At 41.3% G+C, this 16,659-nt stretch overlaps 1 protein-coding gene across 1 annotated transcript in view; it reads left to right on the top strand.

The window, feature by feature from the left end:
- Positions 1-16,659, top strand: part of LOC117326386 (alpha-protein kinase 1-like) — a 43,991-nt gene that overhangs the window by 6,797 nt on the left and 20,535 nt on the right. The window contains exons 2-3 of the mRNA XM_033883133.1: positions 12,160-12,375; positions 12,867-12,982. Of these exons, the coding sequence (XP_033739024.1) occupies positions 12,160-12,375; positions 12,867-12,982 (332 nt within the window). The remainder of the gene's footprint in view (positions 1-12,159; positions 12,376-12,866; positions 12,983-16,659) is intronic.

Below are 16,659 nucleotides of genomic sequence, written 5' to 3'. Positions count from 1 at the left end.
AACGTCAGGTACACGTTCTATGTAGTGTAATCAACCGTCGGTATCTGACGATACATTCTCCTAACGTCAGGTACACGTTCTATGTAGTTTAATCAACCGTCGGTATCCGACGATACATTCTCCTAACGTCAGGTACACGTTCTATGTAGTGTAATCAACCGTTGGTATCTGACGATACATTCTCCTAACGTCAGGTACACGTTCTGTGTAGTGTAATCAACCGTCGGTATCTGACGATACATCCTCCAAACGTCAGGTACACGTTCTGTGTAGTGTAATCAACCGTCGGTATCTGACGATACATTCTCCTAACGTTAGGTACACGTTCTGTGTAGTGTAATCAACCGTCGGTATCTGACGATACATTCTCCTAACGTCAGGTACACATTCTGTGTAGTGTCATCAACCGTCGGTATCCGACGATACATTCTCCTAACGTCAGGTACACGTTCTGTGTAGTGTAATCAACCGTCGGTATCCGACGATACATTCTCCTAACGTCAGGTACACGTTCTGTGTAGTGTAATCAACCGTCGGTATCCGACGATACATTCTCCTAACGTCAGGTACACGTTCTGTGTAGTGTAATCAACCGTCGGTATCCGACGATACATTCTCCTAACGTCAGGTACACGTTCTGTGTAGTGTAATCAACCGTCGATATCCGACGATACATTCTCCTAACGTCAGGTACACGTTCTATGTAGTGTAATCAACCGTTGGTATCTGACAATACATTCTCCTAACGTCAGGTACACGTTCTGTGTAGTGTAATCAACCGTCGGTATCTGACGATACATCCTCCAAACGTCAGGTACACGTTCTGTGTAGTGTAATCAACCGTCGGTATCTGACGATACATTCTCCTAACGTTAGGTACACGTTCTGTGTAGTGTAATCAACCGTCGGTATCTGACGATACATTCTCCTAACGTCAGGTACACATTCTGTGTAGTGTCATCAACCGTCGGTATCCGACGATACATTCTCCTAACGTCAGGTACACGTTCTGTGTAGTGTAATCAACCGTCGGTATCCGACGATACATTCTCCTAACGTCAGGTACACGTTCTGTGTAGTGTAATCAACCGTCGGTATCCGACGATACATTCTCCTAACGTCAGGTACACGTTCTGTGTAGTGTAATCAACCGTCGGTATCCGACGATACATTCTCCTAACGTCAGGTACACGTTCTGTGTAGTGTAATCAACCGTCGATATCCGAAGATACATTCTCCTAACGTCAGGTACACGTTCTGTATAGTGTAATCAACCGTCGGTATCTGACGATACATTCTCCTAACGTCAGGTACACGTTCTATGTAGTGTAATCAACCGTTGGTATCTGACGATACATTCTCCTAACGTCAGGTACACGTTCTGTGTAGTGTAATCAACCGTCGGTATCCGACGATACATTCTCCTAACGTCAGGTACACGTTCTATGTAGTGTAATCAACCGTCGGTATCTGACGATACATTCTCCTAACGTCAGGTACACGTTCTGTATAGTGTAATCAACCGTCGGTATCTGACGATACATTCTCCTAACGTCAGGTACACGTTCTGTGTAGTGTAATCAACCGTCGGTATCCGACGATACATTCTCCTAACGTCACGTACACGTTCTGTGTAGTGTAATCAACCGTCGGTATCTGACGATACATTCTCCTAACGTCAGGTACACGTTCTGTGTAGTGTAATCAACTGTCGGTATCTGACGATACATTCTCCTAACGTCAGGTACACGTTCTGTGTAGTGTAATCAACCGTCGGTATCTGACGATACATCCTCCAAACGTCAGGTACACGTTCTGTGTAGTGTAATCAACCGTCGGTATCTGACGATACATTCTCCTAACGTCAGGTACACGTTCTGTGTAGTGTAATCAACCGTCGGTATCCGACGATACATTCTCCTAAGGTCAGGTACACGTTCTGTGTAGTGTAATCAACCGTCGGTATCTGACGATACATTCTCCTAACGTCAGGTACACGTTCTGTGTAGTGTAATCAACCGTCGGTATCCGACGATACATTCTCCTAACGTCAGGTACACGTTCTGTGTAGTGTAATCAACCGTCGGTATCCGACGATACATTCTCCTAACGTCAGGTACACGTTCTGTGTAGTGTAATCAACCGTCGGTATCCGACGATACATTCTCCTAACGTCAGGTACACGTTCTGTGTAGTGTAATCAACCGTCGGTATCCGACGATACATTCTCCTAACGTCAGGTACACGTTCTGTGTAGTGTAATCAACCGTCGGTATCTGACGATACATTCTCCTAACGTCAGGTACACGTTCTGTGTAGTGTAATCAACCGTCGGTATCCGACGATACATTCTCCTAACGTCAGGTACACGTTCTGTGTAGTGTAATCAACTGTCGGTATCCGACGATACATTCTCCTAACGTCAGGTACACGTTCTATGTAGTGTAATCAACCGTCGGTATCCGACGATACATTCTCCTAACGTCAGGTACACGTTCTATGTAGTTTAATCAACCGTCGGTATCCGACGATACATTCTCCTAACGTCAGGTACACGTTCTATGTAGTGTAATCAACCGTTGGTTTCTGACGATACATTCTCCTAACGTCAGGTACACGTTCTGTGTAGTGTAATCAACCGTCGGTATCTGACGATACATCCTCCAAACGTCAGGTACACGTTCTGTGTAGTGTAATCAACCGTCGGTATCTGACGATACATTCTCCTAACGTTAGGTACACGTTCTGTGTAGTGTAATCAACCGTCGGTATCTGACGATACATTCTCCTAACGTCAGGTACACATTCTGTGTAGTGTCATCAACCGTCGGTATCCGACGATACATTCTCCTAACGTCAGGTACACGTTCTGTGTAGTGTAATCAACCGTCGGTATCCGACGATACATTCTCCTAACGTCAGGTACACGTTCTGTGTAGTGTAATCAACCGTCGGTATCCGACGATACATTCTCCTAACGTCAGGTACACGTTATGTGTAGTGTAATCAACCGTCGGTATCCGACGATACATTCTCCTAACGTCAGGTACACGTTCTGTGTAGTGTAATCAACCGTCGATATCCGACGATACATTCTCCTAACGTCAGGTACACGTTCTATGTAGTGTAATCAACCGTTGGTATCTGACAATACATTCTCCTAACGTCAGGTACACGTTCTGTGTAGTGTAATCAACCGTCGGTATCTGACGATACATTCTCCTAACGTCAGGTACACATTCTGTGTAGTGTCATCAACCGTCGGTATCCGACGATACATTCTCCTAACGTCAGGTACACGTTCTGTGTAGTGTAATCAACCGTCGGTATCCGACGATACATTCTCCTAACGTCAGGTACACGTTCTGTGTAGTGTAATCAACCGTCGGTATCCGACGATACATTCTCCTAACGTCAGGTACACGTTCTGTGTAGTGTAATCAACCGTCGGTATCCGACGATACATTCTCCTAACGTCAGGTACACGTTCTGTGTAGTGTAATCAACCGTCGATATCCGAAGATACATTCTCCTAACGTCAGGTACACGTTCTGTATAGTGTAATCAACCGTCGGTATCTGACGATACATTCTCCTAACGTCAGGTACACGTTCTATGTAGTGTAATCAACCGTTGGTATCTGACGATACATTCTCCTAACGTCAGGTACACGTTCTGTGTAGTGTAATCAACCGTCGGTATCCGATGATACATTCTCCTAACGTCAGGTACACGTTCTATGTAGTGTAATCAACCGTCGGTATCTGACGATACATTCTCCTAACGTCAGGTACACGTTCTGTATAGTGTAATCAACCGTCGGTATCTGACGATACATTCTCCTAACGTCAGGTACACGTTCTGTGTAGTGTAATCAACCGTCGGTATCCGACGATACATTCTCCTAACGTCACGTACACGTTCTGTGTAGTGTAATCAACCGTCGGTATCTGACGATACATTCTCCTAACGTCAGGTACACGTTCTGTGTAGTGTAATCAACCGTCGGTATCTGACGATACATTCTCCTAACGTCAGGTACACGTTCTGTGTAGTGTAATCAACTGTCGGTATCTGACGATACATTCTCCTAACGTCAGGTACACGTTCTGTGTAGTGTAATCAACCGTCGGTATCTGACGATACATCCTCCAAACGTCAGGTACACGTTCTGTGTAGTGTAATCAACCGTCGGTATCTGACGATACATTCTCCTAACGTTAGGTACACGTTCTGTGTAGTGTAATCAACCGTCGGTATCTGACGATACATTCTCCTAACGTCAGGTACACATTCTGTGTAGTGTCATCAACCGTCGGTATCCGACGATACATTCTCCTAACGTCAGGTACACGTTCTGTGTAGTGTAATCAACCGTCGGTATCCGACGATACATTCTCCTAACGTCAGGTACACGTTCTGTGTAGTGTAATCAACCGTCGGTATCCGACGATACATTCTCCTAACGTCAGGTACACGTTCTGTGTAGTGTAATCAACCGTCGATATCCGACGATACATTCTCCTAACGTCAGGTACACGTTCTGTATAGTGTAATCAACCGTCGGTATCCGACGATACATTCTCCTAACGTCAGGTACACGTTCTGTGTAGTGTAATCAACCGTCGGTATCCGACGATACATTCTCCTAACGTCAGGTACACGTTCTGTGTAGTGTAATCAACCGTCGCTATCCGACGATACATTCTCCTAACGTCAGGTACACGTTCTGTGTAGTGTAATCAACCGTCGGTATCTGACGATACATTCTCCTAACGTCAGGTACACGTTCTGTGTAGTGTAATCAACCGTCGGTATCCGACAATACATTCTCCTAACGTCAGGTACACGTTCTGTGTAGTGTAATCAACCGTCGGTATCCGACGATACATTCTTCTAACGTCAGGTACACGTTCTGTGTAGTGTAATCAACCGTCGGTATCCGACGATACATTCTCCTAACGTCAGGTACACGTTCTGTGTAGTGTAATCAACCGTCGGTATCCGACGATACATTCTCCTAACGTCAGGTACACGTTCTGTGTAGTGTAATCAACCGTCGGTATCCGACGATACATTCTCCTAACGTCAGGTACATGTCTATGTAGTGTAATCAACCGTCGGTATCCGACGATACATTCTCCTAACGTCAGGTACACGTTCTGTGTAGTGTAATCAACCGTCGGTATCCGACGATACATTCTCCTAACGTCAGGTACACGTTCTGTGTAGTTTAATCAACCGTCGGTATCTGACGATACATTCTCCTAACGTCAGGTACACGTTCTGTGTAGTGTAATCAACCGTCGGTATCCGACGATACATTCTCCTAACGTCAGGTACACGTTCTATGTAGTGTAATCAACCGTCGGTATCCGACGATACATTCTCCTAACGTCAGGTACACGTTCTGTGTAGTGTAATCAACCGTCGGTATCCGACGATACATTCTCCTAACGTCAGGTACACGTTCTGTGTAGTGTAATCAACCGTCGATATCCGAAGATACATTCTCCTAACGTCAGGTACACGTTCTGTATAGTGTAATCAACCGTCGGTATCTGACGATACATTCTCCTAACGTCAGGTACACGTTCTATGTAGTGTAATCAACCGTTGGTATCTGACGATACATTCTCCTAACGTCAGGTACACGTTCTGTATAGTGTAATCAACCGTCGGTATCCGACGATACATTCTCCTAACGTCAGGTACACGTTCTATGTAGTGTAATCAACCGTCGGTATCTGACGATACATTCTCCTAACGTCAGGTACACGTTCTGTATAGTGTAATCAACCGTCGGTATCTGACGATACATTCTCCTAACGTCAGGTACACGTTCTGTGTAGTGTAATCAACCGTCGGTATCCGACGATACATTCTCCTAACGTCACGTACACGTTCTGTGTAGTGTAATCAACCGTCGGTATCTGACGATACATTCTCCTAACGTCAGGTACACGTTCTGTGTAGTGTAATCAACCGTCGGTATCTGACGATACATTCTCCTAACGTCAGGTACACGTTCTGTGTAGTGTAATCAACCGTCGGTATCCGACGATACATTCTCCTAACGTCAGGTACACGTTCTGTGTAGTGTAATCAACCGTCGGTATCCGACGATACATTCTCCTAACGTCAGGTACACGTTCTGTGTAGTTTAATCAACCGTCGGTATCTGACGATACATTCTCCTAACGTCAGGTACACGTTCTGTGTAGTGTAATCAACCGTCGGTATCCGACGATACATTCTCCTAACGTCAGGTACACGTTCTATGTAGTGTAATCAACCGTCGGTATCTGACGATACATTCTCCTAACATCAGGTACACGTTCTGTATAGTGTAATCAACCGTCGGTATCTGACGATACATTCTCCTAACGTCAGGTACACGTTCTGTGTAGTGTAATCAACCGTCGGTATCTGACGATACATTCTCCTAACGTCAGGTACACGTTCTGTGTCGTGTAATCAACCGTCGGTATATGACGATACATTCTCCTAACGTCAGGTACACGTTCTGTGTAGTGTAATCAACCGTCGGTATCCGACGATACATTCTCCTAACGTCAGGTACACGTTCTGTGTAGTGTAATCAACCGTCGGTATCCGACGATACATTCTCCTAACGTCAGGTCCACGTTCTGTGTAGTGTAATCAACCGTCGGTATCCGACGATACATTCTCCTAACGTCAGGTACACGTTCTGTGTAGTGTAATCAACCGTCGGTATCTGACGATACATTCTCCTAACGTCAGGTACACGTTCTGTGTAGTGTAATCAACCGTCGGTATCCGACGATACATTCTCCTAAGGTCAGGTACACGTTCTGTGTAGTGTAATCAACCGTCGGTATCTGACGATACATTCTCCTAACGTCAGGTACACGTTCTAGGTAGTGTAATCAACCGTCGGTATCCGACGATACATTCTCCTAACGTCAGGTACACGTTCTGTGTAGTGTAATCAACCGTCGGTATCCGACGATACATTCTCCTAACGTCAGGTACACGTTCTGTATAGTGTAATCAACCGTCGGTATCTGACGATACATTCTCCTAACGTCAGGTACACGTTCCGACTTCGTCTCAGGTGACCTAAAAATCAGGCGTTTCCTTTTTAGGGTGAGCGGTTCCCTCTGTTAACCATTTACATTGTTTTAAGGAGTCAAAATAACATCAAGTTTAGTAATGTAGCAGTATAAATTGATAACTTTGCATGTAATTTAAATAATTCTTCTTTCGTCATAAAAAAAAGTTTTCTGAAATAGCTTATTTCGTTTTCATATGTGATATAAATAGTGAAGATATAAGGCTACTTTTCCTTAGTCGGTTACTACTGTCCCACACCATTATCTCTTTAATGACGTCACACGACTTGTAATATTTTACCTTGACGTATTGTAACACTAACTATCCCCCGACAGGTCATGACCTTGATTATATACTATATACAGAAAATCATAAGTCATCATGCAGTACAGTTTTTTACGAAGTTATACTATATATGTAATCAGCATTTTGTTTTAAAAATAGGTTATTTTAATTTTAGAATCACGTGTTTTACATATCAGGAAGCTATCGACATAACGTTTCACAACTGTAAAGGTATAGGTTAGGCCATAGTATAGGTCAGGCCACACTATAGGTTAGGCCATAGTATAGGTTAGGCCATAATATAGGTCAGGACACAATATAGGTTAGGCCACAGTATAGGTTAGGCCATAATATAGGTTAGGCCACAGTATAGGTTAGGCCACAATATAGGTTAGGCCACAATATAGGTCAGGACACAATATAGGTTAGGCCACAATATAGGTTAGGCCACAATATAGGTCAGGACACAATAAAGGGTAGGCCACAATATAGGTTAGGCCACAATATAGGTTAGGCCACAGTATAGGTTAGGCCACAATATAGGTCAGGACACAATATAGGTTAGGCCACAATATAAGTTAGGCCACAATATAGGTTAGGCCACAATATAGGTTAGACCACAATATAGGTCAGGACACAATATAGGTTAGGCCACAGTATAGGTTAGGCCACAGTATAGGTTAGGCCACAATATAGGTCAGGACACAATATAGGTTAGGCCACAATATAAGTTAGGCCACAATATAGGTTAGGCCACAATATAGGTTAGGCCACAGTATAGGTCAGGACACAGTATAGGTCAGGACACAGTATAGGTCAGGACACAGTATAGGTTAGGCCATAATATAGGTTAGGCCACAGTATAGGTTAGGCCACAGTATACGTTAGGCCACAGTATAGGTTAGGCCACAATATAGGTTAGGACACAATATAGGTTAGGCCACAATATAGGTTAGGCCACAGTATAGGTTAGGCCACAATATAGGTTAGGCCATAGTATAGGTTAGGCCACAGTATAGGTTAGGCCACAGTATAGGTTAGGCCATAGTATAGGTTAGGCCATAGTATAGGTTAGGCCACAGTATAGGTTAGGCCACAATATAGGTCAGGACACAATATAGGTTAGGCCACAGTATAGGTTAGGCCATAGTATAGGTTAGGCCATAATATAGGTTAGGCCACAGTATAGGTTAGGCCACAGTATAGGTTAGGCCACAGTTTATGTTAGGCCATAGTCGTATAATTCGGGATAAGGATGTTCCCATGTCCAACGGGGTCAGCCATCTTGAGGTCAAGCAACTTCACGTGAGCTACTTTTTATTCCAGATTTATGAATTAATAAAGTGTTATTCTCAAACATCAAAAACAATTTTCCATTTACTGCGTCTTAGCAAGAGTTCACCATAGCGTATAGGGTACTAGTTGTTAACTTGTAATAGACGTTTAAAGAGATATCTCACAAGAAAAGGATTTGTATGTAAACATAATTTATGGAAATTCTATACAGATCCAACGTGAACTTGGTCCGAATTTCGTCATAACAGGTTTTAATCGGAACCTCTACTTATTTCTACGTCAGCTGACGTAGGCGAGGTGTTCCGATTGTTACATCAGCTGACGTAGGCGAGGTGTTCCGATTGTTGCATCAGCTGACGTAGGCGAGGTGTTCCGACTGTTACATCAGCTGACGTAGGCGAGGTGTTCCGATTGTTACATCAGCTGACGTAGGCGAGGTGTTCCGACTGTTACATCAGCTGACGTAGGCGAGGTGTTCCGATTGTTACATCAGCTGACGTAGGCGAGGTGTTCCGATTGTTACATCAGCTGACGTAGGCGAGGTGTTCCGACTGTTACATCAGCTGACGTAGGCGAGGTGTTCCGATTGTTACATCAGCTGACGTAGGCGAGGTGTTCCGATTGTTACATCAGGTGACGTAAGCGAGGAGTTCAGACTGTTACATCAGCTGGCATAGGCGAGGTGTTCCGATTGTTACATCAGCTGACGTAGGCGAGGTGTTCCGATTGTTATATCAGCTGACGTAGGCGAGGAGTTCCGATTGCTAAATCAGCTGACGTTGGCGAGGTGTTCCGATTGTTACATCAGCTGACGTAGGCGAGGTGTTCCGATTGCTACATCAGCTGAAGTAGGCGAGGTGTTCCGATTGCTAAATCAGCTAAAGTAGGCGAGGTGTTCCGATTAGTTTATTTTGTAATATTCTAGCAATCTGGAATATTAAGGTACATGATACAAACTGGAATAAGCTTCAAGAAGCAATGAAAATGTGACCCCAGTACTTACAAGTGAACAATGTACACACTTGTGTATCTTCACAATAAAATGAACTTAAATATCACATCATTGGGTCATTAGTTCCGGATTTCCACTAGTCGGTCTAACTGTATACTGTCAGGGTATTTCCGCCAATTTCGCTTGTCCAACCGACCACAGAAAAGCTATCATGAAGCTGACCATAGTTTTGAAAATTATTACAAAGTTTTCTGAAAAGGAACAGAACAGCAAGAAAGCTACTTGTGTGGAATATGCCTTTAATAAGGGTTTGCTGTGTTCAATATAATAAATGATATCGAGCGGACAGAACAATGTAAATATGACACACAATGACAATGACAATATTTTATTCTCATAAACATATAAAGTGTAGAGAATTAAATACATACAAAATTTGTACAGGACATATGATATAATTTATAGATACATTTGTTAAGCAAGAGATTATCTTAAATATTATTGAGTCGTATACTTATTTGTTTAATTAATTTCACAAGTGATTTCAATTCATCGTCTACTACAAAATTAAAAAGATTATTAAATTTAAATGTACTTGGTCTTTCATAATAGTTTCGAGATATATATTTTTTTCTGTTTAATGCTATTTGTTGATCGCTACAATTAAATAAATAATGGAACTCGTCTCCTATTTCATTCAGGTTACACAGACTACAGATTCTATTTTCTTTAAGAAAAAAAAAGTAATTGTGGATAACCGTCCATGACTTGATCACACCTAATCATCATAACCGGTTACAACGTCTAAACATGTCGAATTCCGTAACGGACAAATATGATCAAAATGTATAAGTAGGGAGTCATGGTTGTGACACTGGACGATATCTTATATATGAGCTCAGTAACAAAACAACACACGTAAAACATGTCAAAGTAAGGTAACAGAACCTGTTTATATCAAATGGCACTGCCCATTTTTACTATCAGCGTCATACACCTCATAATGTCACACGTTTGGTAACACCAACTAGCGAAGCTGCGATTGGTAGTTTAAATCGTGACGTCACAAGTCTGGTCGCGTGAAAATGTTGTCATTTTTTATTTCCGTCAGATAAATTACTGTTTATGCGTTTGTTTACAATGCTTTATTTATTTTATGCAATATGATTGATGAAACTAGCAAGGAATTTTCGATTTACCTCACCAGAAGCTTAAGCTATGTAATTCATAAAGTTCAGTATCAAAATACATTAGTAAAACAACATATATTTCGTTATAGCCGTATAATATTCTTTTGGCCCCGGATGTGACGCGACAGGTGGCGTTACTGGTCAAGATGAAGTATGTGGTTGGTTAATGTAGCGGTCAATGCAAAATGCTGATATACAGTTAAAAACGAAACAAAGTTAAGATTGAATACAAGCTGAATAAGTGGATGTGTACTTCCAAACGACACATTAATACAATTATATTCCTGATTCAAATGCAGTGTTATTATCACCAAAAATGATTCAAAAATGACGCATTAGTTCGTTGATTAATTTCACCAGCAGTTTTACATTATAACCAGCAGCATTAAAACTATGCCGTTTATATGTTTTTAAAGATATTTCTTGTTAAGCATTATTTACAATAAGTATACAATATTTCCTGTATGATCTAAACCCATGTTTACCACAACATCGACTGACGTGTGAATGTTACGCCAACTCTCACTATATATAACTGAATTCGTGTCGATGTGTGCAGACTGCTATCAAATAGCTATAAATGTCATCGATCCCCATAAGGCCTGTCACCTATTGTATGGCAACACAAAGCCTAGAACTGCCTGTATGATTATAACTGTCAGGTATGGAATTCGGGTCATGGTTAGCGAAACGCTTGTTTCTGTTTCATCATAAACAATACTTTATTATTTCAGTCACTATTCGTAACAAAGCAATTTCACCAGACACTATTTCTCGTTGGTCTGCTTGTATCCATACAGCTATGGATTTATACATGGAAATAGTATTTAAATTTGTAAGTGCTGATTGTAACACATTTATGAACAATATTGCAGTTTTATTACAATTTACCTTTCAAAAACATTAAAGCAATTACACAGGATATAGCTATAGACGGTTACCTCACTACCAAACTCTGACATTTACACAGGATATAGCTATAGACGGTTACCTCACTACCAAACTCTGACATTTACACAGGATATAGCCATAGACGGTTACCTCACTACCAAACTGTGACATTTACACAGAATATAGCTATAGACGGTTACCTCACTACCAAACTCTGACATTTACACAGGATATAGCTATAGACGGTTACCTCACTACCAAACTCTGACATTTACACAGGATATAGCTATAGACGGTTACCTCACTACCAAACTCTGACATTTACACATGATAAAACTGTTTGTTGCCATTAATTATTGAAATTTGAATTGACACGTTTAGCTTAGTCATTGAATATCAATGATTCTATTTTCAACTGTTGCCACTCTTTGTATTCCATGTTTCTAGACATGGAGTGATAAACTTGCAGAACTTTCGTTCAGAGAAACACGAGCGTGTACCTACAGCGGGGCTCGTTCTACCTTTGGAGAGAACAGATTCTTTGAGGAATTGTCCAGAGAAGCTGATAATGTAATGGTGACCAAGGCCATCAACTCCTGGTATTCCGAGAGGAAATCGTGGGAGCGCTCCCCTAAGTGTGCTGAGGCTTGCAAATATACTCAGGTAAAGACAATATTCGAAATTTGAATATTTCTATATCTACGTCGACGTTGAAATGAAAAAGCTAAAATTTAAAATTGACAAGTTTTCATTTTTTAAAGCAATGAAAAGGTTTTTAAAGTATTAGGTAAATTCCGTGTTGTTTCAATCGAAATTAATTTCATGTTCATTAAATTACATTGAGCACCGCGAGGTTAATAAATGGCTGGAAACATGATAAATTAAACAACACCTTCACGTATCAAATTAAAAATGGCGACAGCAGTATGTTGAATGCATGTTCCTTGCACTGGTAATTAGAAAATAATAAACACCCGGCACTGCAAACCACAAGGACAAAGGAGGGATGTCAATTTGGGCCGTTCTCCGCCCCCGAGTGATAAACATGATATTATGTAGGAAGATATTTTAAGGTCAGCTCCATATGATATGATATTTAAAACATCAGATTATGTTCTTGTTTCATAGACACAGTCGTCTATTCTGTATTGTAGATGGTATGGGCAAAGACCAAAGAGATTGGTTGCGCATTCAAGAAATGTAACAACCTCTATATGATGGAGGAGTATGCAGTCGATTCCTGGTTCCTTGTTTGTCTATATAACGAAAGGTAAGGTGTTCTCATAAGTAGATCTGGTCAATCTCATAAGTACATCTATCGGCTGTTTTCGATACAAAATTTGATCTGTAATCCTGCTTCATTTACTAAATAGGTTATCAATGACTAAAGTGTCGACTTTTGCTGTGATTCAATATATAGCCTATTACTTTGGAATTGTAACGTGTTTAGGTGTTACTAAGTTAAAAAGCTTAAGAGAAAAGAAAGAAAACGATGGAGAGCAAAGACGAGACATTAAACAGCCTTCACATAACAGACAAAGAAAAAGAACAAACAAGGAGACAAATATCAGATTTACAATCATTTGTATTAACTCCAGCTTAAACACTATATGTAACGTTTTGTAAATTTAATTAGAACCTAGAATTCGGACTGCACGGGTCGATTTTCGGATATTCCGTAAATCGCCTGCCGATTCCTAGAAAGTTTAGTTTGATAAATACGATATCTTAGACCGTATTTCAACATATTTGGATTTTTTATATATATATTTCTTAAAATTATTCCAACGACATTACGTTGTTGCATTTTTAACAGGACACATTTTGATTCAATGAAAATATTTCTGAACTTTTATTTTCTGATGTCATTTAGCTATAAACGACGTCAACTCTCTCTATACATACATGTAGCATGTAACGTTTACCTTTATAGTAAACTGTATAAATAACAACAAAGGATTCGGTATCACGTGCTTCATACCACATATTTATCATTTAACAATGACAAGTAAAATTAACAAACCTTAATGGAGATTAAATAATTAGTTATCTGCATAGAACAACAGGAATTGTATTAATTGCGGCTACCCTTGTGAGAATGCCTATCACTTCTTTGAATGCCAGACTTACACAAATGCCCGTGCTGCCCCTTTTAATCATTTACTTAATTTGAATATGAATATATCTCTAAGATTGCTACTACATTTGTATTTGATAATGAAAATATGCCTTTGGGCCGCGGTGGCCGAGTGGTTAAGGTGTCCCGACACTTTATCACTAACCCTCCACCTCTGGGTTGCGAGTTCGAAACCCACGTGGGGCAGTTGCCAGGTACTGACTGTAGGCCGGTGGTTATTCAACGGGTATTCCGGCTTTTCTCCACCTCCAAAACCTGGCACGTCCTTAAATGACCCTGGCTGTTAATAGGATGTTAAACAAAAACAAACCAAACAAACCAAATCTTTGGATTTAAATTTTGACGTTTTTAATCAGGTGCGCATTTTTATTAGATCCAGCGGAAGATTTTGACAAGTTTAATTATGATATTGACTTAATACAAATTAGTATTTTATTGATGTACTGTAATTAACAGTCTATGTTGTCATCTGTCTGCCTGTATAATTGTTGAAAGGAGATGGTTTCATAAGTTGCTATAACTTGAACCTGATCCTTTTCACCGATTTTTTGGATAATAAAATATTTTTAAAGTCTCAAAAAAGTCACCAGGAACACGTGAATACCTTGACAAACCACGGGAACCTTAACATGTGTTGTCCTGAGGCGTAAGACACTTTTCGGGACAGTAACGCACACCGCGCGACATGATATATATCATAATGCCCCGGTGTTAATTACAAAATCGTGTGTAGAAATGTTCATATCATGAGTAGATTATATAAAAGCACAGTTATCATCATAAAATAATCCGAAAATAAGTAATGGTAGGATCTTTCTGCGGTGGCTGATTAAGGACATACAAAGATTTTTTTTTCTATCTTAGGGTCCTAACTTAGTAACCTAGGACCTAACTTAGTAACCTAGGGCCCTAACATAGCTATCTTAGGGCCCTAACTTAGTAACCTAGGGCCCTAACTTAGTAACCTAGGGCCCTAACTTAGTAACCTAGGACCTAACTTAGTAACCTAGGGCCCTAACTTAGTAACCTAGAGCCCTAACTTAGTAACCTAGGGCCCTAACATAGCTATCTTAGGGCCCTAACTTAGTAACCTAGGGCCCTAACAAAGCTATCTTAGGGCCATAACTTAATAACCTAGGGCCCTAACATAGCTATCTTAGGGCCATAACTTAGTAACCTAGGGCCCTAACATAGTAACCTAGGGCCCTAACTTAGTAACCTAGGGCCCTAACTTAGTAACCTAGGGCCCTAACATAGTAACCTAGGGCCCTAACTTAGTAACCTAGGGCCCTAACATAGTAACCTAGGGCCCTAACATAGTAACCTAGAGCCCTAACTTAGTAACCTAGGGACCTAACTTAGTAACCTAGGGTCCTAACATAGTAACCTAGGGCCCTAACTGAATAACCTAGGACCCTAACATAGCTATCTTAGGGCCCCGACTTAGTAACCTCGGGCCCTAACATAGTAACCTAGGGCCCTAACTTAGTAACCTAGGGCCCTAACATAGCTATCTTAGGGCCCTAACTTAGTAACCTAGGGCCCTAACATAGCTATCTTAGGGCCATAACTTAATAACCTAGGGCCCTAACTTAGTAACCTAAGGCCCTAACTTAGTAACCTAGGGTCCTAACATAGTAACCTAGGGCCCTAACATAGCTATCTTAGGCCCTAACTTAGTAACCTAGAGCCCTAACTTAGTAACCTTGGGACCTAACTTAGTAACCTAGGGTCCTAACATAGTAACCTAGGGCCCTAACATAGTAACCTAGGGCCCTAACATAGTAACCTAGGGCCCTAACATAGTAACCTAGGGCCCTAACTTAATAACCTAGGACCCTAACATAGCTATCTTAGGGCCCCGACTTAGTAACCTCAGGCCCTAACATAGTAACCTAGGGCCCTAACTTAATAACCTAGGACCCTAACATAGCTATCTTAAGGCTCTTACTTAGTAACCTAGGGCCCTAAAATAACTATCTTAAGGCTCTTACTTAGTAACCTAGGGCCCTAACATAGTTATCTTAAGGCTCTTACTTAGTAACCTAGGGCCCTAACATAGCTATCTTAAGGCTCTTACTTAGTAACCTAGGGCTCTAAAATAACTATCTTAAGGCTCTTACTTAGTAACCTAGGGCCCTAACATAACTATCTTAAGGCTCTTACTTAGTAACCTAGGGCCCTAACATAACTATCTTAAGGCTCTTACTTAGTAACCTAGGGCCCTAACATAGCTATCTTAAGGCTTTTACTTAGTAACCTAGGGCCCTAAAATAACTATCTTAAGGCTCTTACTTAGTTACCTAGGGCCCTAACATAGCTATCTTAAGGCTCTTACTTAGTAACCTAGGGACCTAAGATATCTATATTAGGGTCCTAAGGTTATTAAGTTAGGGCCCTAGGTTACTATGTTAGGTCTGTAGGTTACTAAGTTAGGGCCCTAGGTTACTATGTTAGGGCCCTAGGTTACTAAGTTAGGGCCCTAGGTTACTATGTTAGGGCCCTAGGTTACTATGTTAGGGCCCTAGGTTACTATGTTAGGGCTCTAGGTTACTAAGTTAGGGCCTAAGATAGCTATGTTAGGGCCCTAGGTTATTAAGTTAGGGCCTTAAGATAGCTATGTTAGGGCCCCAGGTTAATAAGTTAGGGCCTAAGATAGCTATGTTAGGGCCCTAGGTTACTATGTCGGGGCCCTAAGATAGCTATGTTAGGGTCCTAGGTTACTAAGTTAGGGCCTAAGATAGCTATGTTAGGGCCCTAGGTTACTATGTTAGGGACCTAAGATAGCTATGTTAGGGCCCTAGGTTATA

The sequence above is a fragment of the Pecten maximus genome, chromosome 4 (genome assembly GCF_902652985.1).
Source record: "Pecten maximus chromosome 4, xPecMax1.1, whole genome shotgun sequence".
Lineage (NCBI taxonomy): Eukaryota > Metazoa > Mollusca > Bivalvia > Pectinida > Pectinidae > Pecten > Pecten maximus.
This window is presented reverse-complemented; position numbering and strand designations above follow the sequence as displayed.